Raw genomic sequence first — 26,741 nt, forward strand, 5'->3', positions numbered from 1 at the left:
TACTTCAGTTCATCCAGAATGTTGTCAGGCATTGATAACACAACTCTTCCTGTTAATAAACACAGCACAGGCCACTCGTGGTGTCAGAAAACACAGTGCTCTGTGCACCCACCGGCTGCAGGTCTAATCTGGACGCACGAGTCAGCCGAGAGTCATCACTGAGTCTGGAGCTCTGAGAGTGAAACACAAACAGCACGTCATGGTCCATACATCTCTCTGACAGCACACAGCACGAGCTGAGAGAGCGTCTTCAACAAGGGCCTTGAAAAAGTCAATCAATCAAATATCCACCTTTTCAAGCCATGCATGATCGTGCATTGTTTATTAAGGCTGGATCTCCGAGCCAGGACTGGAAATGAACATCATTTGTGTTATTGTTTCTCCCTCTTCAAACTTCTTTGTTGGCCTGAACCTTCCCTGACGAATCACTAACGTTGGCACCGTCTTCAGTTCTGGTGAAAAATCTAATATTTAGGAGCTTTCGTATGTCACTTTAGCAAAAAGACCTCCATGTTGTTATCTTCACCTACATGCATGAAACTTGTTATGCATACTGAACATGTAAGGAAATAAAATCCTCTTGAATTCATCCGAAAAGCCCAACAGGAAGTCCACTAATTTCATCTGAATTGCAAAATAAAAGCATTTCATTTATTTGATTGCGGTATAAAAAGGGTGCAAACGTATAATTCTACTTGAATGTCTGTGAAGCCTTTACATTGTTTTGAGTATTTAATGAAAACTCTTTTTACATGTTGAATAAGTAGCTTGTGTTTTAACCTTAAAGGAATCAAACTAATCTGAGGCCGGTGTTTGTTTACAGAACGTGAGACTCCTTCCTGTTGTTGTTTACTTTTCTTACTGGTGATTAAGTGGTTAATTTACAAACGTGAAAAAAAGAAGTCCCTCTTTATTCCAACATAAAGACGTGAAATGTGTTTCAACCTAAAATCCAGCTTCTTAATTGAACATTTCCAGCTGCACTGACGACACTTTGCCTGTTTTATTGTTTTCAGTAAAACTCCACATGATGGGAGGAGTCCAGTTGACTTAACTAAAGTTTAACCAGTTGTTCGCTGATAAGCATCAAGCAGCAGAGGGCGCCACCACGCACCGTGAGGTCGAGTCTGGAGGAGCGCGACACTCTGCTGCTCTCATCACTGAGCCTGGAGCTCTGATAGGAGGAGGGAGAGAGGAGGAGGGTCATCATGAGCGACAGCTTAGAGAGCATTCACAACAATCCGTCGAGCACACGCTTACTAACCCTGCTGGATATGGTGCTGTAATCATCGTCACAGCCGTTCCTCTGTGAACAAAGAAGACGAGTGAGAAAGAGTGACGGGCGTCGCGTGCATGTGCAGCTTCATTCTTTACATACGTCTCTGTCTTTGTGCTTATGCTTCTTCTTTTTCTTTGACTTCTTACTCGAGCTTGAGGACGAGCCCTTAGAGCGAGTGACAGAGAGGAAGAAGAGTGAAGAGTGAAACACAATCAGGAAAAATGTCTCTCGGCCTCAAACCACAGACCACACGAGCAAACAGGCAGAAGACGGAGGGGCAAAGTCATAACCATGGACTTTAAAACAAAGAGGAGAACTTGGCCTCATGGGAAAGCGATAACTGAAACCTGCATTCTCTCTAATGACCAGCAGGGGGCGTTTCAGTTGGAAACGTAGAATACAAGCCTTAACCCCCTGATCCACACATACTCAGTCAGCAGCACTTTACTGGCTGCAGTTATGTTATGTCTCAGGCTCGCAGACAAATAAATAACTCCATCTGAAGCCAAAAGTTGTCTTCAATCCTTCACTGTGTGAGACGTCAGCGTGCTTCTACCTCTCACATGACCGCTCTGTGTGTGTTTACCAACACAGCAGTTACACTCGGAGACCTTCAGTCAACTCCCCCATGTTGTTGCTTTAACGCTTTAGCATGCTAATGTTTACATGAAAGGATCTAAATTCAATTAAAGATGGAGTAAACCACGTTATATAGTCTGTGTTTTTAGTTGCATACTTACACGAGCCTCTTTTGTTATTGTTTCGATTGAGAGCCCCCTAGTGGTGGATTTTACATACTGCACATTTAAAACAGCCTTCTGGTGGTGACGTCACATCACAACATGACACCTGAAAACATGAACAACCCGAGCAGCACACAACACAGACATGCAGGATGACTGCTGACAGCGGGCAGGCTGGAGATGAAGCACCATGTTCAGTCAAACGAGTCCGACGTCTGCAGAGATGATCAGTGCGAACATGTTTTCCACATTACACTGCACAGGAATAGCGTTGGACACTTTGAGGAGGAACAGTGCCTTAAATAGTGCACAGTGTGTTTTTGTTGGAGCGGGATGGTGCTCTGTAACTCTGAGTCCAGGCTGACCGTGTTCCCTCACAACAACCAAAAACAAAACAAAAGGAAAGGATAGAATCGAATGAAGTGTGAGGAGTTGATCCTTCAAACTGCAGTCAATCAATCACAACACGTTTCATCAGTCTTCCTCTTAGATCAGAGGCTGAAGATGTTAAAACACCAGGAAGATGCTTTCATCTTAAAATTCCCTTTCACACTAAAAATTCGGCACACCAACAACATGCATTAGAAACGAGGAGAAAAAGCCAAGACACGTTCACATCATGCACAGGCTGTTACAGGACCGAGGCTGAGTGACGTCAGCCGCTCCACATGTTGGAAAAGCCGTCTCAGAATAACTTTCATTCAACCGAATCACAGGCTGAGAACTGGAGGAGGCGGGCTTTAAGCCTCCTGACAAAATGTTCACTGTCGTCCACCTGTCAATCATGTCAGCTCCACGTCTGACATGGACAACATGCATCGAAACATCCAAAACAGATCCATTAAAACACAGTGTGAGCTCATGATGACGATAACTTGTTTCTTTTCTTGTACCAGGCTGTAAACGTGTGTGTGTGTGTGTGTGTGTGTGTGTGTGTGTGTGTGTGTGTGTGTGTGTGTGTGTGTGTGTGTGTGTGTGTGTGTGTGTGTGTGTGTGTGTGTGTGCGTGTGTGTGTGCGCACACACTGCAGGTCAGTAGTGGAGGAGTTTGCACAGACCCGAGGTATTAGTGAAACAAGGACAGGTAAACAGCACAGTCCTAAACACACATCCACAGTGCCTTACCCCTCCAGCATAAGCACCAACTGCATCGAGATCCGACTGTGCAAAGGACACAATGATATCATCAGCAGAGCGTGCACACACACACACACCCGCAGCATCAGGGCCTCCAACGTACGCAAACGTTTGAGGAAAGGAAAGAAGTTCATACATGATAGAAAAAGAGAGAATGTGTGGTTTTGAAAGCGTGTGCTGGTTGAGTGATACTGACCCTGACACTGCCCCGGCTTCCCACTGACATCCGCTCATCTTCGTCTGAGAGCTGTGTGAGAGAGTGAGACATTGAGATGGATGGTTAGAAGACGGGGCGGAGGGCTTCCTGCTGCAAGGACACAAGGTTCACACGAGTTCTTTGAGCTGTGGCTCCGGGTCAGCTCAGTGATTAGAGCCCGCCCACAAACACCTCTTCATCACGTACCATTTCAGCTTCATGAAATCAGCCAAATGGAGAAAAAAAAACATGGACCTATGATTGATACGCCTGTCTGTGATCGCCCTAAACGTCATAATAAACAGAATAACACTTTATACATGAAGAAACCAGGAGCCGACTCATCGCTCATATAGAAGAGCCGATTGGCTCGTTTGGTTTCCTTGGGACGCTGACGTGCATGTTGTCTGTCAGCTTCATTTAAATGAGTAAAAAGGGAGAAAATCAAACTAAGAATAAAGAAATATTAAATAAGTATGTGGAGCCGCTAACAGTAAAGGCTTTGTAAACAGCAAAGGTTCACCTGTCAATCACAGACAAGCAGCCACGCCCACACCTACAGGCACTGATAAACCTCAGCAGCAGGTCTTTGGACCCGGGGGAATCCACGCTGCTCGAGTGGACGGAGGTCCCGGGTTTGATTCCCCGTCTGAGGAGTCCCCCCCCCCCCCCCCCGTGTGTGTGTGTGTGTGTGTGTGTGTGTGTGCGTGTGTGTGTGCGTGTGTGTGTGTGTGTGTGTGTGTGTGTGTGTGTGTGTGTGTGCTCTCACAGTCCAAACACATGCTCGTACTGTTAGCTGGTCTTTTATAGCTTTGATTAAAAACATGTATCAGACGGATTCATCAGTCTGAATCCGTCCAGACAACATGGACGACGTGATGAGCTCATGAAGGGGAAGATACACAGAACAGGTCACACGTGTTGAGCCAGTCTGTATAATATCAAAGATCAATAAGAAGTATAGCTTTGTTTAACAGGATCTAGAAAACACTGATTATCATAGTTCCTCTGAGAGGCATGTTCATGTTTTTCATGCAGCATGTTCAGAAATGTTTTTAATGAAAGAAAGGAATGATGAGATGGAAACAAACCGTGTGTATCACTGAAGACCGTGAGTATCTCTCACTGTCCTCCTGGAAGCAGAGAGAGGGAGAGGAGAGGAGATGAAGGGTGAAAGGGAGGAGAGAGATGATCAATGTGTGAGGAAGGTAAACGTTGCTTCAGCTGCAGACTGAAGACCTCCGTGTTTAAAACTCATCAGGAGGACTGCACGCTGAAAGTCAACTTTATAAAGACACAGACTCGCATGCTGTCGTTAGCTGATCACACACACACACACACACACACACACACACACACACACACACGCACACTCAGAAAAATGTTAATTCACACAACGAGTCTAAAAATGAGCCGTCATTGTTCATTGTTCTCCAGGTATTCACTCTGATCCCTTTCTGTTACAGATTTACTCTCCAAACAAACAGACAGGTTGATTTAAAGTGGAAAAAAAGAAGCAGTGTGATTGTAGAAACAAGCACTCCGCTTGCTAGAAGGAGTCAAATTTAAAGTTTTAAAAAGGTTTTTCACAGGGAGGAGAAGTATGTGCAAAGACGTCTCTTCAACAAACCAACGCAGTCACAACACTAAATAAAAACCAGAGTTTCTTCTTCTCTTCTCGCTCAGTCTTCACGGCTGCAACATTTCACTCACTAGCTAAATAAAGCCCTTAATCACTGCACATCATTAAAAACGGAGAGCGAGAGGGCGCCATGCAAACACGTCTGCAAAGCAAGCGGTGAAGGAACTCTGACAGGTTTGATATGAACCTGTGGGAGTACGGCTCCTCACAGTCTTTGTTTGTGATGGTTGAAATGTGAAAGGGTAAAGTCCTTTCAAAACAAACACTAATGTTTCCTGTTCACGTGCACAAAAAGTAGCTCATTTATTTCATTCTGTTCCATGATTTCAGCTCAAACATGGTGACATGAGGCAGCAATGACTCCTGGAGTTCCAGTGTGCAGCCGGCCTGTTTAAACACATGCAGGCAGCTTTAACGTCACAGTGAGGGGCACACTTGTTTACACACATGTTCTTTAAACCATCAGCAGTAATCCGGCCAAAATCCACTGAGACACCCCCGTCACATCAAACTGGATGAGTTCAGTCCAAACAAACAGCAGACACACGCTGCGGTGAGTCGGACACACACACACACACACACACAAACACACACACACGCCTGTGTTTCAAGCTCTCTGCGGGTGAAGACGAGTCAACGTGGAAAACTAAAGACGGGAAAAAAAGTGTCAATCCCGAGCAGTCTCACACCAACGGGCCAGATGGTCACGCTGAGAGGAAGCCAAACGGGCGCCCTGCTCCTCTTAATAAGTGGATTATCATTAATGGAGCTTTGATTCCTTATAATCTGTTATTTTCCAAAATAGCTTAACAGGAATTAAGTGGAATTCAAAAGCAGACTCTGCAATTTTCCAACGAAACAAAAACGGGAGGCATGAAAATACACGTGCACCTTTTGTTAGTAAGAGGCTCAACACAGCACACAAACACACTGTACCATCCACTGTTCAATATCGCCCCATTTGCTGTCCGATCGGTCGTCTAGTTTGGTGTTCAAGCCGTAATATTTCTATGGAGAGACAGGGACGTTAACAAACATGTCCCGCGTAGCCTTGGATTGTCATGCTGAATGTGAGGAGTGATGTCAGGAAGGTGGAGGGAAGGAGAGAGAGGCCTACCTTTTGCACCTGAAAGATCTGCACAGCGACATCGACCAGAGACAAGAGGAGGAGAGAAAAAGAGAAACAGAGAGATGTCAGAAACAAAGATATGAAAAGAGGTCAGAGGTCGAGGAGGATGACATGTGGAGGAGCTGCTAACCAGAGCAGCTCAGGAATGTGAAGTTCCCCCCCGTGTGCATGGCACGACCACCAGCAGCCCACCCAAGAAAACTCACACACCCCTGGACCCAGAGGGGAAACGTTAGACGGTTTCCCAGGATGCCTTGAGGCGAGCAGAAAGCTGAGGTGGTCACTTCCAGGTCCACGCTCCCGTGACTGCAGATCTGAATCTTGTGACAAACACCTGACACATCGTGGGACCAGGACTCCGGGAAAACCTTGACCCTGACATATGCTCGCTGTGTTTTCTTTGTAAAGGTCAAGATGGATGACAGCTGAACCTTTGATGACGCACGAGTCCCTCAGAGGTCCTCTCAATAAACCCAATGAACGCCTCTTCTTTAAACTGCAGGTGTTTTCAGACACAGGCCTCTTTGTTTTCATATTTGGATTAATGATTAATAGGAATAGAAGATTTGGAAATGCTTACAAAGATTTATTTAGCTCACCTGATCAAAGTACAATCTCTACAAGTGGTTGTTGTTGTTTTTGTCTGAGACTGTTTCTCAAACAAAGGACACAAAAAAAGATGGAATCTAACTTGTTTTTGTGAAGCTTCCATCCTTTCTGTAAGCGAGAAACAGCAACGTATAGCTTTATATAATATCAGCAGACTCATACACTGGAGTGTCTGAAGGGACACTTCACCTCTCTTATGACGCTGAAGCTTCCTGAACTGAGCCACACCAGCTCATGCAGGCTCGTATGGACACAAGCAGCCAGCTCGTACGGTTTAAAACTGTGAGAATCCTGAAAGGGACACAAAGGTTTCACTGACTCCACTCAGGCCTGGAGGACGGGAGGAGAAATCCTCAGGACAGTGTGTCACACTATAGACGAGCCTGGAGTCCAGTGTGTCTGATCAGCGGTGTGTTTTTCTTCACCTCTTTACTGAGCGTGCCCGGTTTGTCCACGTGTCCTCTGCTCTTCATCAGATCTCCTCCTGCTTTCTATTCACTGACGAGCCTACTCATTGTGAGGCCTGCCAGAGGACGAGGAAGCAGAGTTTGCGTGCACGACATTGCTTTGTCATAATCTGGCGAGATGACAGAAGAAGTGCACAGAAATAGCACATGGTGTCACTGACGGCCTGCTGTGCTTTATAGGTCTTGAACTGAGAACGTTTCCCAACAACGTCAACACTAACGACTACACAACCCACGGGTGGAGGGCTTAATCCAGATTTAATACACTGTCTGCCGTGGGTACTTGCCCACTCGATGGATTGGCTGCTTTTAATAGTGGCTTCCAGAGAAGCACTCCCATGTGACCTCTGTCAGCGCGGCATCATCTCTCCTGGATGACAAACCGCTCCCTGCTCTCGTCTGCACTCTGTAAGCACAGCACACTCTGAAAGTTTGCTGAATCTTGTCGAGTCATGAAAACATGGCCGCCCTCTCTTTGAAGCTGCGGCACGGTGAGAGCAGACTGAAGGGTGAAACGACAGGCTGATCTTCATGTTTAGAAATCTACTTTCACAATCATGTGACTTCTAGGAGAGACAAACACCAGGTCAAAAAATAAATATATAAACTATAAAAAAATAACAGATTACATGATAATCATAATAAAATAAGAGTTTCACTTCTTCTCCCTCTACTGCAGACATGATAATTATAAAAGCTTATTATCCAAAATTATTTTATTTATTTTTTCTGAATTTTACTTTCCACTGTTTGTAACTATTATTTATTTTCTCTCTGTTTTTTATGTTCACTTTGTCTTATGTTACATTTTCAGAATAAATAACTCAAACATTTGACCTCGGTGACGATTATTTCGTTTGTGTTTTTCACCCTCACAGTTCCCGGACATGCTCTCTGCTGTAAATAAGCTCAACTATTAAAGCTGGGAAGTGTTTTCAAACCAACGACTGATCATATCTGATGAACTAATTTGTGGTTGATTATTGAATATTTTAAACTTGAAAACGACACATTTTAGTTTGACAGTAGAAATGAACGTCAGTAGAGAATAAATGACCTGCAGTGTTTACATCTGACTTCCTTTTGTTCGGCCTCGTCTTCCCTAAAGACTAAATGTGTCCAAACGACGGACTCAGATTCCATGTTGCTGATTGGACGTGTAGTCACGTGACCCCGCCATGAACAAGTAAAATTACAGGTTGTGAATGTCAGTTTCCTTTAATTGGCCCTTCCTCACATGACTACATATCATCTGGGAGAATTTTATTCTATTGGCGTACATAAAGAAAATGGACCGACACATTCACATTACAAATCAGGGAATCTGTCGATAGTGCTGACTGAGTTCTTGGTGAAGGGTTCAGGGCTTCACGATGACGAGACGGGAACATTAAGAACGATATTACACTATTGTCCCTTTTTAGAAATAACTACAGATTTAAAGTCACTCTGACTACCATTATTGTGAAAAAGCAAACTGGGTTCATCCTGCGCCCCCTTGAGGTCAATAGGTGTAATGTCCTCAGCTTGAGCAAGCTTCTCTATCTCACTCTGGATGTCACCAGTATAATGAAAAACACTTTATATTATTACTGGATCAAATATCCAGTTTGTTCGCAGCACAGTGAAAGGGAGGAATTCAAATCTCTTCATCCAGATGACTTCACAAAAAGACTCTTTCAAACCAGCAGAGGTGGATCCAGGCTCAAACAGTGTATGATGAGGAGGAAGCCCATAATCAAACTAAAATATGGCAGATCAATCACAGGCCGGTGGGCTCTCGTCTGCTTACTCGTCTCTCATTACATGTCTGGACAACCAATTAGCAGGAGAGCCAGACGTCGTCATAAGCTCGTCCATCGAGTTACACAATCAGCTTAAATACATGCACCCCTTCTCTTCCACTCACCAAGCTCCCCTTTTTGATCGGAGGGGTTCCTGGGCGCCCGGAGAGGGCGGCCCTCAGCCCCCTCCCTGCCAGCCGACGCCCAGCCGTCCTGCCTGCCCTCAGGGTTCAAAGAAAGGCTGCATCCTCCGTGTATCAAGGCGTAAGAGCACGAGTGGTCATGCAGGCAGGAGCACGGTCGGATGGAGCGCTGAGAATTTGAGTTTAGAACAACACAAGGAACCACCGCGCTTTGTGCTATACGGCCAGTAATCCAGCTGTAAGTCCGCTCGTCAGTATGTGAGGAAACTTCCAGAAGTCCCGAAGGTGATCGTGAGTGAGGAAAGCCATGTTCACGTCGACAACACGGCAACAACTACAACAACAAATGTACACCGTCGGCTTGGGCCAGGAGCAACCTGCTAAGCTACTTTCAAACCCGGCTAATGGGTTTAAGGGACACACATGAGCGTGCACACACACACACACACACACACACATCAACAGAGTCAACCTCTGAACAGACTTAGATTAACAATGAGCATTAATCCAGAGGGTATGACCTGTGTTTGTCTACGTTGATCAGCACCATGATAATCCCCATACTTCAGAAAGACAAACGCGTTGTGACTTTGTGTCGCCGTCAGTGAATCCACGTCATGATCAGCAGATCGTCACTCTTCTCACGTCAGTCAGCCGCCGCAGCAGCAGATTTAACGAGCGAGCTCCCTCACAAGAGGAGAAAAGTGTTTGGTCTGCTGGCTTCAGAGCGTCACGTGTCCGAGGTCTGCCTGAGTCCATGGAGGGATAAAAGGGGAATGTTTAACACTCATCTTTTTTTACTCAGTCATCCTGTTTCAGGTCCTTGTTTGTTTCATTATTAACCAGTTAGTACATTTTGGGTTTTGTTACATATTATTTTTTATAACACTCCTGGTTGTTGTTCCATTTCGAGCTCTAACAGTCTGAGTACTACCCTTAATGTTTCTCTGTTTAATCCAGCATCCGAACAGAAACACTGATCATCTCTTGAATCAGACAAAAACAAAGATCTGTCAGAGGGGGGGCGGACGTGAGAAAGAGATTTAGGTCCCAGGCCGCCATGGATGTCGAGTTTCAGTGGTCTTAACGTCCAAATCCTCTCTGGACACAGAAAACAGACGAGCATTATACGTGTGGTGTCGACAGGTGAGAAGCGGAAGTGTGTTTGTGTGTCTGGGATTAGTCCCCGCTAAGAATAGTCAGCTGGGGAAAAGTCCTGAACGTAGAAGCTCAACGAGGGAAGGAAAAAACTCCATGAACACACTACTGACCTGCAGTGTGTACACACACACACACACACACACACACACACACACACACACACACACACACACACACACACACACACACACACACACACACACACACACACACACACACACACACACACACACACACACACACACACACACACACACACACACACACACACACACACACACACACACACACACACACACACACACACACACACACACACACACACACACACACACACACACTTTATCTCATACCTCTTTCTGTTGTCTCTCCAGCTCCTTCATCCGGATCTCGCGGGCCTCTGCTCGGGCGGCCCTCTTCGCTGCCAGCCTGGCTTCAGCCTGACAGGATGGCACACAGAGACACAGGAAAAGACAAAGAGGAAACAGGACAAACATAGAAGTGAGATAGGCGTTAATATGACCAGAGAGACAATTTAGAAAAGAGGAAGAGTCGTGTGAACAGACGGACAGTTCCTCAGACATGTGAATTCTTAAATCTCCAAGAACAACGGCTCCGTAATAAGAGTTCACATGTAGTGACTGTCCTCCATTTATAGCATTGTTTGCTAACGTGTGCTTAGGTAACAGACACATGAATTAAACATCAGATTTGTTTGCATGCTTTTTATTCTAACAATTATCCCCTGCATTGTTTACAAACCTCAATTACATTTGTAATATATAAATATATATATATAATAAATATCTGTGGGTTGTGCAGATCTTGTCGATATGAAAAACCAAACTCAGCTTACAAAACAAAACACACCTCAAAAACGATGAGTGAAAAGGTTGAAATAACTATGAACAAGGCGTTTCATTGTGTTTATTTATAAAAACAGAGATTGGATCTTTTTATATCTGACACTGTTTAAATACGTCCCCGGCTGTTATAGTTTATTCTCTTGTCCACTCGTTTTTAACCCTTTAAAGTGAATGGATTGTAGGAAGATCGAGAGTGTCAATAACTCAGTGAACAAACTGACTGTTTCTGTTTCAGAGCTCAGAGGGTTGAAAAGTGTGCCAAAGTGCTGTTCTTAAAGCGTCGCTCCGCGTGTTTGGATCATGTTGTTTACACTGCTGTAACTGGATTAGCAGTGACTATAAACACAGAGTATCAAATGTCCTGCATCTATGAGTGGGGAGAATATGTGCAGTCACAACAGTGTGTAAATGTGACTGATGTATATTTGTGGGTTTGGAGGCATTGCCTTTGCTCCAGTCAGCAGTCAGGATGCAGCAGCGGGACCTTTCCCTTAAAAGGAGCTCTCTCACAGAGTGGACTGTGTGAGTGTGCGTTACACAGTGTGGAAGCATTTCCTTCCTCTGACTCTGTGCTGACACAGTGTGGTCGCCTGTGGGCGGGGCTCGCTGTGATCCCTCCCACCATCCCCTGCACGTCTGTCACCGTGAGCGAGGAACACGAGACACAACGAGCTCCGAGGTGAAGGTGTTCACACGGACAACAATCAGTTTTTAATCTCACGTTTCATCAGAGTTCATAGAGCGAGCAGCAGCAGCCTCCGCTCCTCCTCGCAGGTGAACCTCCACACGCCTGAGCCGTGAACGACTCCAGGCAGACCGGCTGACTGCTGCCTGTGTTACAGCTCAGACACCATCAGTCAGTCAGGCTCGGACGAGGGAAGGTTGTCTGACCTCAGTGTGATCTGTAGAGGTCAGTGCAGCGTTCCTCTTTAAGTGTTCAGGATGACTTTACATAAGCAAGTCTACCGAGCGTGCTCACAACAGCAGGCTCTTTGCTGCATCACTAGATATGATTTTATTTTTTAACCCTGCAGTAATCTCGGAGCGCACTCAGCACCTCCTGTTCATGGATGTGAGTCGAACCAGGACACTCCCAACAAAGACCCAAACAAGAAGCTCTTCAAAGCATTCATCAGAGGACATTTCTGTCCTCCCTCTGGCTCCCTCGCTCACTGTCCCTCTCAGTGTACGCTCGCTTATTGTGCTTCAGATTCTTCAAATCTGTGCCTGTAACACACACACACACACACACACACACACACACACACACACACACACACACACACACACACACACACAGGCTCTTAACACACATTTCACTGTCAGTGACCGTTGTGGTGACAGCGCTGTATAGCATGTCATCAGTCTGTTAGCATGCTTAGCATCCAGCAGCAAAAACACTGAATGAATCTGCTCTAACACGAGCACTGTGAGAGTCAGACCACTGACTGTCGTTGGTTTACATCGTGTGTACGGGGAAGGTTTGGGCTGAAACGATTATTGAACAGCTCCTTTTGAAGAAGCCATCTGATGAGAGGGTGCTACACTGACACACACAAAGACATATCAACGGACACAAAAACTCCAGGAGCTGCATCAAACACTGAAAACCCCGTCCAAGAGCAGCAGGCCGAATCAAACTATCGCAACAGCTTCCAAACTAAAGAAGAGTGATGGAGAAGCCAACGTGTGCAGACGTCTGAAGAAGAGAAAATCATGCTGGGGTGCAGAGGGAGACTTCTCAATCCTCCTGACTGACAGAAAGGTATGAACAGTGAAGGAGTCTTTCTATAGACAAAGTGTCAGCTTTCATACACTCAATAAAGCTCTGAAGAAGTGTGAATGATTGCATCATCGCTGCTGTTTATTGGTTGGAAGGGAGCGATGTTTGAAAAACACACACACAGTCTGGGTAACACCAGAACTGATTTGGAAACGTCTGATTTCTGAACAACACACTGAGACTTCATGTAAAGTCTAAATGAAGTTCAGTTTATCCAACACACACACACACACACACACACACACACACACACACACACACACACACACACACACACACACACACACACACACACACACACACACACACACACACACACACACACACACACACACACACACACACACACACACACACACACACACACACACACACACACACACACACACACACACACACACACACAGTACCTGCTGCGTGTGTGTGTATTACAGCATCCTCTGGTCACAGGGATGGAAACAGGCCTCTTCCTTTCTTTTCTATTTATACCGACCTACATGGTCCATCACACCGTCCTCATTCAGCACCATCTCAACCAGGCCGCGCTCCTCCTGAGAGCTACACAACTCTGACAAGACCAGGAGCTGACCTTCATTCCACAGTGTGTGTGTGTGTGTGTGTGTGTGTGTGTGTGTGTGTGTGTGTGTGTGTGTGTGTGTTAGTCCCGTTTAGTCCACCTATAGAGCTCAAACTCACTGTAATTCACGCTTACTGCAGAGTTTCATGACTTTGACACACAGGTGAGATTTTCAGATCTGTAAGGATCTAAGACAGCAGCTGATGTGAGTTGACTATGAAGGTTAGTAATGATGACCAACACTGGGTTTACAGAGTTGATCTCAGAGAATAGAAAAGTAACTTTAAAGGACAGGCGTATGTGCCTGGTGCGTCTCAGTCGGCAGGGTTCCCACGCCCTGAACGCCAGTCTTGAAAGCAGGAGGGGGACTTTAACGACCACGAGTGCTGACAGGCTGGACAAAGAGCGCACACAGAAATAACTGATTTCTCAACAACATCTCGGACGTATTTAAAATGAGGCGGGACCTTTAAGTGAATTCACACACACACAGTTTGGTTATGATACAGTTGAAGGTTGTGATGACTGAAATGGAAAAAACGGCCTATTTCCTCTTTGAAAAGCTTGTAAAGCTCCGAGGTGCTGCCCTGCAGGGAGTGGCTGCTCGAACACTCAAAGCCACAGACATGAGTCAAGCCCGTGTGTCACAACCTCTGTGTGTCTGCATGATCACAAGTCAGTGTTACTAACCTGAGTTAAAGCCTCCCTCTCTTTGCTTGGAGTACAAAACATGACATGCTTGGAAGCGAGCATGAAGCGATTTTGATAAGTTTGCAGGATCCACGCAGATTCTTAGAAACACAGATAATCTTTTCTTAAAACTCCTGTTCGCCTCACACAACCATGCAGCCAATCGTCTGGCCTCCACGCAAGCTGAGAACAGCCGTCACGTTCTCAGCTCTGCAGACAAACATGCATGCATCAGGAACTGAACAAACATGCTTCAGATGAAATGAGGCGAACAAAAAGCCAAAGATGGAGAAAGGGATCTTACCCAGAACATTAAAATGATTCCTGAGTAAATCCCCAACCATTCAAGCTACGAACGCAGTGCTAAGACACTGTGGCTCACTCTGCATCAGGACTGGGACCTGAACTTCATGACCATCATTTTTCATCTTTTTCTCAATGGTGCCCACATGTTTTCAATTGTTCAAACACTGCTGAGTCCTCCTTGTTGTTCCTTGTGGAAGTAACCGGAAGCTTCTCGTAGGCTGAACACGGACACGCGGCCTCAGGCAGCAAACGTTCATGTTGAAACTCTCATAACCACTAAAGCATGATGGGAGTAAGCAATACTCTGCAGGAAGTTACCCAACGTGGCCCAGCGAGCGAGCTGAATAACAGATCAGTTACAGAGAGGGACATGCTAACGAGCAGCGTTTACCTGAAGCTGCCTGTCACACACTGAGTCCGTGACAGGCCTGAACTCCAGGAACACATCTCACTCATGTTCTCCTCCTCCCTCTCAGTGATGCTCCAACTCTGCCGAGGGAGACCCTTAAAGCTCCGTGAGGATTTGAATGGTCCCTTCAGACCCCGCCCTCCCCCACCGCTCCCCAAGCTTTGGAGGGAAGTCAATCATGTTGAACAAACAGGAAAGAGTTTGTGATAACAATCTGCACAGGCTTTGTGAGTGATGATGTCATCAGAAGGAAGTCAGCCCCCCTCGCACAGCCACTTCCTTTTAAGGAGACGTGAGTCAGGCGAGATAAGCTGAAGTCGAGCCAGAGGATGATGTCTGAACACACACCAGGAAGTAAGCTCATTCCTTCATGGCATTATTGGTGTGTACTGGAAAACACTAAAGCTTAACCTGCATGAGCGACTCTGGCTCTGCGGCTCGTCTTCGAGATGACTGTCGAACTGAAAAAGAGGACTGCGAGGCGGGTTTCCCCCTCCACGCCGTCCACTGTACCTCAGGATGCAGCAGAAACAGTCGGAGGCCTTTCAGGCCCACGCACAACTCCTCCGAGTGTGCACGACAAACACACAGCAGAAGAAGTTCACTTTATCTTCACACTCTGCCCATGTTACACCTTTCAGCCAATCAGATGAGCCCATAGAAAAAGATGATGGTGGGATTGGAAATTAAAACAAATCTGCTGGTCTAAATATAACTCAATTTGGAAGTTGATCATTTAACATCATTTTGAATCCACATTAACAGATTTGTTGTTTTTTGACTTCCTGCTCGTTATTTCATTCCTTGTTATATTCCATGTTTTCCGCATTTGAATTTCACACACATGAACACATCATCTGTTTCTATAAAGCCATTAGCTTTGATTCAATGAAACCACTCGTCCATCCAGACTAATCCTCCCTAAATACCTCATTTCCCTCCCTGAGCTGCTGCCCGCCCCTCAGCACTGCCCGACCACTTAATCCCCACTCCACATCCATTAAAGAGGCATATGTACGGAGAGCAGCAGACACTCGACAGGTTCACGCTGTGGAACAGAGCGACGCGTCAAACAGAGAGCCTCTCATCCGGCTGATCGAAGCAACAAGTGAAATGATCAGTGTTGAAGTACCTGCTACCTGTTCCAAAATAAATGCCTTCTTGCCCTCGTCATTCTTATTGCAGACAAATTCTGACTCAATCTGATCTCGCTGTATTTGTAAAAGTCCAATCCTGTCTTCACACAAACGAGTTGAATTTCAGACGTCAGGGTACTGATGGCGGGCCAGCAGGTGGCGCTATGCGGCTGCTCCGTTTGTATCTGCCTCACTTGTGAAACTGTTTTTTCTGCACTCGAACCCACGAGCTCAATCTTTCATCAACGACACGACTGCTCCAGAACACTTTGTGTTCTACGTGCAGGAGAAGTCAAACGAGAGCAGCTCGCTCCAAGCGTCCGCCATGTTTGCTTCCTGAAAAGCAAAGTGCTGAAGATGCGTCACTTTAATAATGTGACACTTTAGGACTTCATAAGAGTGTCCACTGAAAACACACTCGGGGTGGAAATCAGTCTCTTTCTCTGTCATGGTTGAAACTGACGCCACACCATCGGCGTGTTCGCAGCTCGCCGCCATCCAGACTACAGTTATCTCTCCACTGGTTCATCAGCGATGTGTGGCCCAGATAAATATCATCTCTTTATGAGACTTATGAGAGTAAAGTAGAACTAAACAAACCAAGACAGCCTGTGAGACGTGAAGGAGTGAGCGCTCGTCTGTTTGTCAGTAAGATAAACACTTTGACCATCTTCATTCTTCATGAACAGGGTTCATACCATGACACAGTCGGCCAGCTGGGATCTTTGGATGGGATTCAAACTGAAACTGAATTTTAAGTGAAGGAAGCGAGTTTACTCGAGGTCAGACTCCAGGCGTGTTAGCATCGCTGTGACCTCACGTCCAGGGGAGTGCTGCTGCACTGTGGAGCCGCACACGGAGACGGTTAAAGTTCACCACTTTTCAGAGAGTTTGTTCTGTGTTCTGACCGGGACGTTGTTCTTCTACATGCAGGATGAGATGTCCAAGACGATCATGGCGTCTGCTCAACTGCGCTAAAGAGGCTAGCAACCAGAGGCCAAAGGTTTGTGTGGGTCAGCTCCATCATGTCAAGTCAACAGAATGAACATTAACTGTCAGCGTAGGGAACAAACTGGAGAGAAAAGACATTTCTGTACTGAAACACAAACGAGCTGAAAGCCCGAGCAGCACGTGAGGATTTGATTGATCCTTTTTTTTTTGGCCGATTGTCCTCTTTTCATAAATGAGTTAATCATCAGAACACAACGAAAATCTGCTGCTGGCCTGCTCATCAGGATTCACTGAACAGCTGACTGCTTCTCCAACCTTCATCAAACCAAAGGACAACAAAAACCTAGATATCACATGGAGTGCAAGAGATCAGCTGGATGACTGACAGTGGACAGTCTCAGCCCAGCGTCTCCTCTCTTACGGATTCTGCAGTGTCCCCACATGTTCACACTTTATTAAGGTGAGGTGGAAGAACGACCTCAGCAGTCCGACCTCAGGAACCCTGGTGGTGAAACGTCTTCAAAGCAGCTGCAGGCAGCACCTGAACCACACGGACATTTGGACGTCTCTTCTATTGTCCTTTTTTTACTGTCATAAATGAGGAAGACACACGCTGCACATGCTCGCATTTAAAGGAAGCTGTAACCAGAACTGCTGTTAATATTTGAGCTCTGAAGAGGAACAAGTTTGATGTTTAATGTCTTCAAATAAAAAGAAGAATCCACTGAGCGTCGCAGCTTTGCCCTGTTTGTCACCGAGCAGCGCTGTTGTCATTTCAATTCAATCAACGTTGCAAAACAGTTTCAAACAATTTGGGAGCATTGTTGTGGTCGGCCACAGTTTACCAACTTCATGCCACAATGTTTACAGCCGGGAGAAGTTCTGAGCCCGCTGAAGTCCAGGAACAGGAACGCTCTGCTTTTCAGTGCCGCCCCACATTCTTTCCTGCTGTGTGGTCAGCTTTACATCAAGACGGTTCTCTAAACGCTTTGGGGGGGGGGGGGGGGGGGGGGTAGAGAGAGTTTCCTCCGCTGCCCAACAGTCGGCTCCCATCCCTCCTCTTCCATCCCCTCCCCCACCCACAGACCACATCCAAACCTGGGCTGCAGCAACAGCTGATCTTTCAGAGGCGTCTATTTTTAAAACTCTTCAGCAGAACAGGCCAACTCATCATCAGGGCGGACATACCATCCTGTCATGAGCACTGCCAGGGTGGGACGTGACCCCCTTCATACTTAAAGGCACAGGCGTTCTCTCTCCACGCTGCACAGACGTGACTGGCTACTGTTTGTTTCACCGTTTCTGTCAAACTCTCCTTAATAACTTGTCCAGATAACATTCCTGCTTCTGCAAACAAACGAGGACAAGAGACGACTGCCAGCCACAAGAATGTGCAGCCTCAGACACACTTCAGTGAAAGAGCCTGCAGTTAGAAGACGAATGTGTGCAGGCTCGGGGGGCCTTTCACTGCTCACAATAATGACAGTAAAAATGTGCACGTCGGCGAACAGTGACATGCAAATATGCTGAAACATCCGGGTGTGGTTATCACAGACACGACTTCCTCCCAGCCTGCTCCACAGAGCCCGTTTGAAGCTGGCACGTCGGCTGTGACGCTGAAAACTGTCTGAAACACATTTTTAATAAAAACTGAAAATCAACGCAGACTGACGAGCGTATTGAAAGAATACGATGGCACTGGGATTTTAAATGTTCACGACGGTCTATAGTTATGAAATGCTGCTGATTGGTTGAGGAGGTTCCTGAAACGACACGCGACGTTTCTTTACTGTAACTTTAGACTCCTTTATTCACATGTGAGAAAACGTATCACTAATATTTCCGGCTCTTTCCTTCGTTGGACTCTTTCAGTGCAGCTGATAACGACGTGATCACAGCTTTAAGATTCTTCTGCTGGACTTTGTTAACAAGGTTCCTACTTTGGATCAAATGCTCCCCGACTGTCTCTAAACAAACCAAGCAGGGATTAAAAGCAGTGAAGAAACATTATCAAAAAGACATTTGAGCTTTAACCCTTTAAATGTAAGTTTGAAATGACAGATCTAAACGTGAGCGTGCCAGGACCCAACACTCACAAACAAGATGATCTGGATTGTCTTCATTCAAGCTCTTTACGTTCAATGTACGGCAGCCTGTTTGAACCAGCCGTATCTTATGTGCATGTCCAAAGTTTGCTGTTTCTATTCACTAAAAGACTGAAATGCAATAATGGAACCACGTCAGGACCTGAGCTGGAGCGACAGAGACTGTTTCACAGTAAACCTGAGGCTGTTCTGCGTCCTTTATAGATCATGCTAAGCTAACTCAGGTCCAGTTCAAACACACTGAAGGCTCGGGTTCAGACTGTGCAGGCTGACATTAAACGTGCATTTCTCCTGCAGTGAAGGCAGCGTAACAAAGAGATCAGAGAGCTCGAAGCCGTGCTAACCTGTCACAACTCGACTTCAGCACCTGTTAGAGACAACTGTTTCAGGACTGAGGTTAGGCCAACACTTCCTGCATGTTAGCACATGAAAGGCTCACTGCTTCGTAAAGAAAACTAGTCAGCTGAACGTCACTGTCATCCATGCACACGTTCATCGTCACTTTCATGACAGGAAACACAGCAGACGAGTCCTCACACAGAGATGATGACTGAATATGATCCGCTTCAGTTAAAAACCTTTTCTATTGTTTGTTAGTTTAGAGTTCAGTCAACTGAATCAGGGAGTTTAAGGCATTAACTTTCTTTGTAAGGAGGATTTAATTATTGATCTGGATGTCTAACTTGTCTGTCATCTGACTGAAAACAGATCTAGCAGATGATCTGCTGCGTCAGTCTGGAGGTGACGCAGCAGATCATCTCATTGAGTCTTCTTGTCCCAACATTCACAGTTTTCTTTTAACCAAATTTAAAGCACACACTTTGTCCCCTGAGCTTTTTTAGCCTGACGTTGCCCTGTGGTTTGGTTCACTGTTATGACCTTATCTTTCTCAGAATCACTGTTTATTGTCAAGAACTTTCACACATCCGGGGAATCGGACTTGGACTTGACTTGATATGGACTGGTTGGTGTCTTATGTTTTGAAAATTGAACATTTTCAGAAACTAGATAATTAAAAAAAGCACTCTGAGTTTTCAGTTGTATCTTTCATTTGTAATAGTTTAGGTGCAAAGAGGAGCTGTGCAGCTTTAGTTACTATAAACGTGTCTTTCAGTAAAAACTCCTCAGTGTGAAGGTCTGCATGCTTCATGTTGTTAGTTTTCATAACGTTGGTGTTAAATGTTATAAAGTGAGCATGTTGTCTGTACAATAAAAAGCCTCACGCTCTCACTGTAAGCAGTTTGTATTTAAATGTGCTGTGTTACTAACAATAACAGTAATGACATCGTGTGCAGCATGTTTTAATTCTCTGCTAGTTTAAAGGAGCCAATAAGTGTGTTAAAATCAGGTTTAAAACGTCTCCCTAAATATAAATATTCAAATGTCTCGACGGCTGTGAGAGTTCAGCTGGGGACACTGGGCACACTGGGTACACTGGGCACACTGGTACCAGGAGGTTCTGCTGGCGTAGCCTATGACTGCTTGCTTTCATGGACTTCTTTCAGCATGAGGATCCGTATTTATTCCTAAAATTGTGGCTAAATTCGGATTGAGGGCGTTTAAGTGGGTCAATAGATGAGTCTCCTTAGCCCAGAAATATCACTATGTAGGTTTTGGGGTCATTGAGCAGCCCTGGTGTTCTGCCGTTCAGCTCATTTCTGAAATGTCTGTATTTGGTTTTTGACGGGATGTTTTGAATAAACTGTGGAAAGATAAACTTTAGAGAAATTGTGCACTGACTCACCTCTCTGGCTATGAGGTTCAAGGCATCGTCCTCTGCCGTCGACCTCTCCTTCTTGGTGGATCTTTTCCGTCCTGTGCCCTGGGTCCCCATGTTTCCTCCAAACAAACTGATCCACTCTCTGTAAACAAGAGTCGGGTCGCGTGCGTAAAGCGCACAAAGTAATCCAAACCGAGCGGTGCACGCGCTTACCTTGCGGGTCTCATGTGTCGCTAAAAATGTTAAATTAAAGTCGAGGAAATAAAACGAGCCGTGTGTGTGTGCGTGTGTTCGCCTTCACAGCATGGGTCATTGTCTTACATCCGTTTTCGCACTTCTTCCTGTGTTTCTGTGGCGACCACAACTCACACGCTCGCGACGAGAAGTCTCGCTTCAGATGGTTACCGCTGGCTGCGTCTGTCCCACGTGCGCTTCTGGTGCGTTTACCTGCAAACTCTGTCAGAACCGAGTTTAATTATCTGTTTTAAAACCGCGTCTGTGACTCTTTCCAGGTCTATGGGAAATAAAACTTAAATTAAAGAATAAAAATGATCGGTAAATATCCGTTCTTGTAATGTGTGTCAGCAGTTTTTCAGACTCCACAACCTGAAGGATTCAGAGCGACGGAGTCGGACTCGAACCTGTCACACCCGAGGAACTTCAAAGACTGCACTCAATCAAGATGCCTTCACGTCCTGTCGGATATATCAGTGACAGAAGAAAAGCTGGGGTTTTTAAAGATTACAAACAAAGAGGGTTTAACTTTTACGCATCTACGCCCGATAGACTTTTTCTTTTTTATATATATATTTTATTTTTATATATTCGAAGAGTTGCCTCATTCATGTAGTTGTCATTTCATTTCAGCAGACATGTCTCATGTATATATGAGCTTGTATTTGATTCGTTTTTTAAAGCTTAAAGATTTGTCCATTTTTTTTATCACTATTACATCATTTAAACTTTTTTTATTTTAAGCGACAGAATCTTTCAAATAAGTATGTGAAAGTTGTTTCTGCGGAGTTTTCCCGCGACACTTGAACGCACCATCAACCTCTGGACAGGGACGCCATACATGTTCAGGGGCTCAGGTTTAGTCAGAAAGCGCAGCTCCAGCATGATGTGCTATCGCACTCTCTCACACCCCGTCTGCTATTTTTAATGATGACCCGCGAGCTCTAAAAACAGTCGCGAGTTTCTTAAAGAGACACACGTGACCTCACGTCGGAATCCCTTATCGTTGTTTTAAAGGCCCTTTAGACAGTCAGGGTGGGATATCAAAGTCACTTTACACTTCTGTCTCAAGTCTGTGTCACTGCTGCAAGATATCATTGACAAACATTCACGTGTTATTTTTAACATTGCATATCTAAGTTGAATGTTTAAATCTGTCACATTAAAGCAACCTGGAAATAAGATCGAAACAAACATTAAATGTTTTTGTTCAGGTTCTTTGTTCAAAACTTCTACATGGAGTAGCCTATGTTTCTACGTCATAAGAAACATCTAACAGGGAATTTCAGATTACTTTGCGCAGAAAAGGAGCAAAAATTGTTTGCCGTAAACTAAAAGCAGAGTAGGTAAAAAAAAAAAATAAGATTGACATTTTATAATGCATCACTTTATGAAGAACTTGAAATAGACTGCAAGACATTTTCACATAATAACTCGTTCTCACGTCAACATACTTCAAACTCTACACACCCGTCTGTAGTTATTATGATTAAACGTGCCAACACAACATTTGACAGGAATATCAAGAACATTTAAAGCTAAACTTTAAATTACTTCATAATAATTGAATTTTCATGTGATGTAGGTGATTTATCTTTTTGTACAGGGTCAGTTGGGTGGTATAATATTTTTTCTATAAATGACCATTAAAAACAAAGGTAAAGCCTGTAATTAAAGGTAGATTTCACACACAAGCATGCTCACAGTCTGTTATGACCTGTTACCTCGAAGCTTTAATGAATGCAATGCTGCCCTCTTGTGGTGATAAAGTGCAATGCAACGACACGTAAGGAAAGAAAACGCCAGGGCCAGTTTTTACAAACATTCAGAGAATCCTCTGAGAGCTTCTTACTTAGCTTTAAAATATCCCAGCAAGGAGTCATTGCTGATGAGTGATTTAGGAACATTTTCAGAGCAACTCTGAGCGAGGAAGAGACAGAAACTTTTCTCTTAGTGAGGAGGCGTGACACATTTTTTCAAAAGCTGTGATTGGTTAATCAAAAAAAAGAAAAGGAGATAAAAAGTCAATCATAGAATCTATTCAGACAGTGTGTCATTATAAACACTTTAACATTAGCATCTATGTGATAATTCTGAATCAGTGATTGGATGAACCTGTGGAGCTTATGAAGAAAAACAGACATCTATGTCTCACTGTGAAATAAAAAAAACATCATATAATATAAGAACTGAAATGTCTGCACAGATAATGTGTGTCTGTTCAGCCTAACTCCTGTTTGAAGAACATTTCTCTCCCTCAGCTTGAGAAACTCTTCATCCTGTTAGAAGTCCTTCTCACTTCTCCTCACAGTTTGACACCTGAGGAGATCTTTTCAGGGCTAAATCACTTTGTTAATAACTTTTATCTTTACCACGATCGAGTCTGAACTTTGAGAGGAAATTCTTAGAAAATGTCCCGATTTGAAGAATTTTCTCATAATGTTGTACTTTTAGCACTTAGGAGGGAATCTCTGCAGGGTAATCTCTGGACTGGTAATGACACATCTGTTTTCACCCAACATGCAGTGTTTAAATTAGAGTAGTTGGGGAGAAGAGAAACATTGCTGTGTAATCCAAAATAAACATGAACAATGCTTTTGTTTTTAAACTGTATTCTCCCGTGTGGTCACAAAGACTCAGATAGCATGTGTTGTCTTACTTATTATAAAAGGCTGTAAGCGTTTATGGCTCAGCAATAGATGTAGAACAGGAAGTGAAAATGTGTTGTTGGCCTTTTACAAGTCGAGACTGGACTTTGGTTTTACTTTTATTTTCTGTGAACACGACTCAAAGTTAGCACAGACTCTTACAAAGAAGACATGGACCTGCTAGCTGGCCTTTAACAGGACTGACTGACTACAGTTTGGGTGATTCGAGCACCTGGACACTTTCTGTTCATATTCTTTCAACATTTTGGCATCAGTTATATTTTTATATGGGGGAAAGTCTCCCGAGGTTGCCAGGAGCAACCCGGCTCCGCAGTGACACCCTGAGCAGACCTGTGCAGACTCTCAGGGTGAAGATGGTCCTTCTGGGAGCCTCTGGTGTGGGGAAGTCCAGCCTGGCTCAGAGATTTGTCAAGGACGAGTTCAGGAATACATCACCGACAGTGGGCTGTGAGTTAGTGACACGTGTAGCTTTGAATAGCACTTCTTCTTTTTTAAACTGTGAAAATATACGTAAAGGAATCCTATAAAGTTTCCTTCACTTATTTCCTATAAGAAGGTCTCCTGATCAAATCATTGTGAAGTCATATCAACATCAGTCACTTGCACGGGGGCTTATACCAGGAAGTTACTGGGAGCTATATTTGTAATTTATTCTCTCCGTCTGTCATGTCAGGATGGTAAACATTGAGTAAACGTACAGTTACATACAGTTCACTCAGCTGAGTCTAAACATGGGATCATGTCTTTCCAAAGAGAAAGGAGCCTTGCACCTCTTAATAGATGATTAACCATTGTCAAAGTATGCCTCGGTAACCGACAGTAACCGACAAGTTGTGGCAGTGAGCTCATAGAGAAACTGGATATTGTACAAACAAAACCAGGCCCATACAAGATAATGATTGCTGCATTATACTGGTGCTGCTTTCGACACCTTCTCAAGCTGTTTCCCTTTGTTTCCCATGACCCCCTTCATTTTTTATTAGGATTTCCCTGAGACATTAAAGGGCTTGAAACATGTGTTGTTTGTCATCATGTTTGGCATCATTCTCACATTGCCTGATGCACAAGCTGAAAAGTCTTCACAAGAAAGAACAATGATGATTCTTTGAATTACAAGTAGATCCTCGCCCTGCTTTCGGACACACCTGAACGTCTCCCCTGCAGATCAATAATTATATTTGAACTTAATCTCCCTTAAACAAACCAGAATTTTCTCACATTCATCCAGTGAGTATTCGCTTTCCAAACATAACATTTGCTGCATTCCTTGATGGTCTTATAATTTATGTATTTATTTGATGCAAAACTTAAATAAAGGTCTTTGTCTTAAACAGCTGTCATTGTGCTGTGTTTCTCATTAGGTGCCTACATGACCCGGGCGGTCCACCTGAGTGACGTGTCACTTCGCTTTGAGATCTGGGACACAGCAGGACAGGAGAAATATCACAGTGTCACCCCGCTGTACTACAGAGGAGCCCACGCTGCACTCCTGCTCTACGATATCAGCAAAAGGGTAAAAAACAACCAGACACCTGAGCATGAAAACGACCTGTTCTGTCTCGTCTTTGATGGTGCGTTGTGTCTGTTTGTTTCACTTCAGAACACGTTTATCAGAGCTCAAGTTTGGCTCAAAGAGCTGGAGAAACACTTCATCCCAGGATCGACTGTCGTGTGGCTGGTAGGCAACAAGGGAGATCTGACACTGGATCGACAGGTATCAGTGCAGGTACGGTTGGACACAGAAATCCATCCTTGTTAACGCAGGTCTATCCATGTGTCAGTGATTATTCACAGAGCTTTGGTGGATTCACTCTGAACAGGATTTCCCTGCAGAGCTAGTCTGCACTTAAATTGAATAGGAGATAGGTTAGAAACAAATACTGACATTCATGTTCTGTACAAAGATTCACACTGTATGTTTAAATCTTTAACACACTAGATCAATCTTCTTGTTGTCATCAAACAGGAAGGACAGAGTCTGGCCAATGACAGGGGTTTATTCTTCACTGAGGTATCAGCTCTGTCAGGGGATCACGTCAGCAACCTGCTGCTAGATGTTGGTAAGTGGAGGAAGAGTGGAGAAGTCATTGTGGATATCTGTCTTCCTTACATCTGGAATCAAAGATCCAAAGTCAGAAGGAGAGCCACTTTACACCACTAGAGGGCAGCAGATACAGAGATGTGGAGCATGTGTATTTTTCAATCACCATCAATCTGAAGAACATGTTTTTGGATACATAGTTAAACTAAAGGATACACCGTCTTACTTACAGTCTAGGTGTGACATTAGCTAACAGAGCTCTGCTTCAGCCCACAGGGTGTCTGAGTTTATCGGAGTGCAGCAGGGAGGTCTGCCAGAGTGGACGGAGACGCCGCTCAGGGATCTGCATCCTCGAGACACGTCCAACGTGTTTGCATCCTGCTGTAGAGTTGGACCATGACTCAAATAACCACTGATTGTATTTCTGCCTGCTGTATTTCAAAGGTGGGCAACAGCACACATGAGCAGCTGGTTTGATACTCTACATTTCAAAAAAGGAGTGTATTTTCTGCCATTTTGATTTCTTAACATAATAAAAGCTGTTAATCTTCATTTTAGAGAGAAGTTTGACACGTGAAGCACGACCACCAATCAGCAGAAACTCAAAGCTGCTCAGTAAATTCCAGCAGGAACAATGCTTGGATCGACAGACAGAACTTTCTTTTCTCCATTGAGCGTAGAATAAACTCAGTCAGTCTGACACATTTATGAATGATCGCGTTCACAATGATCAAAGGTCCCTCAAGCAGAGTTAGAAGCATTTCTCCAATTCTTGTTTTTCACACTGTACACACTCTGTCAAGTCAAATTCATTGAACTCTTAGTTTTTGATTTTCTGTTTGTCTATAGTGAGACATTATTTATTATTTTGTGAGCAGATACATAAAGGTAATTAATCACAGCTTACTGGACAGCACTCTGGTCCGCCTTGGCTGTTATAAATGTGTTATATAAATAAAGTTGAC

The 26,741-nt window shown here is 44.5% G+C and overlaps 2 protein-coding genes across 8 annotated transcripts in view; one reads left to right on the forward strand and one right to left on the reverse strand.

The window, feature by feature from the left end:
* lrrfip1a (leucine rich repeat (in FLII) interacting protein 1a) overlaps window positions 1-21,537 on the reverse strand; it is a 38,726-nt gene extending 17,189 nt beyond the window's left edge. For 3 of the 7 annotated variants that reach the window (XM_079356753.1, XM_079356755.1, XM_079356752.1), the window contains exons 1-11: window positions 20,857-21,537; window positions 10,643-10,729; window positions 6,114-6,131; window positions 5,933-6,004; window positions 4,446-4,487; window positions 3,355-3,405; window positions 3,147-3,182; window positions 1,379-1,444; window positions 1,265-1,306; window positions 1,115-1,174; window positions 113-172 (exon numbers count right to left, since the gene is read on the reverse strand). In XM_079356753.1, the coding sequence (XP_079212879.1) occupies window positions 113-172; window positions 1,115-1,174; window positions 1,265-1,306; window positions 1,379-1,444; window positions 3,147-3,182; window positions 3,355-3,405; window positions 4,446-4,487; window positions 5,933-6,004; window positions 6,114-6,131; window positions 10,643-10,729; window positions 20,857-20,946 (624 nt within the window). In that variant the 5' untranslated portion in view covers window positions 20,947-21,537. The remainder of the gene's footprint in view (window positions 1-112; window positions 173-1,114; window positions 1,175-1,264; window positions 1,307-1,378; window positions 1,445-3,146; window positions 3,183-3,354; window positions 3,406-4,445; window positions 4,488-5,932; window positions 6,005-6,113; window positions 6,132-10,642; window positions 10,730-20,856) is intronic. The other 4 variants (XM_079356758.1, XM_079356754.1, XM_079356756.1 and 1 more) reach the window with 4 other exon arrangements.
* Window positions 21,538-23,111: 1,574 nt separating this feature from the next.
* On the forward strand, window positions 23,112-26,237 carry LOC306832616 (ras-related protein Rab-17-like). The gene is made up of 5 exons (XM_079357435.1): window positions 23,112-24,182; window positions 25,097-25,248; window positions 25,336-25,461; window positions 25,702-25,795; window positions 26,046-26,237. Exons 1-5 carry the CDS (start codon window positions 24,002-24,004, stop codon window positions 26,174-26,176), a joined length of 684 nt encoding a protein of 227 aa, XP_079213561.1. The 5' UTR covers window positions 23,112-24,001; the 3' UTR covers window positions 26,177-26,237.
* The last annotated feature ends 504 nt before the right edge of the window (window positions 26,238-26,741 follow it).

Source organism: Symphodus melops (assembly GCF_947650265.1).
Source record: "Symphodus melops genome assembly, chromosome: 12".
Classification (NCBI taxonomy): domain Eukaryota; kingdom Metazoa; phylum Chordata; class Actinopteri; order Labriformes; family Labridae; genus Symphodus; species Symphodus melops.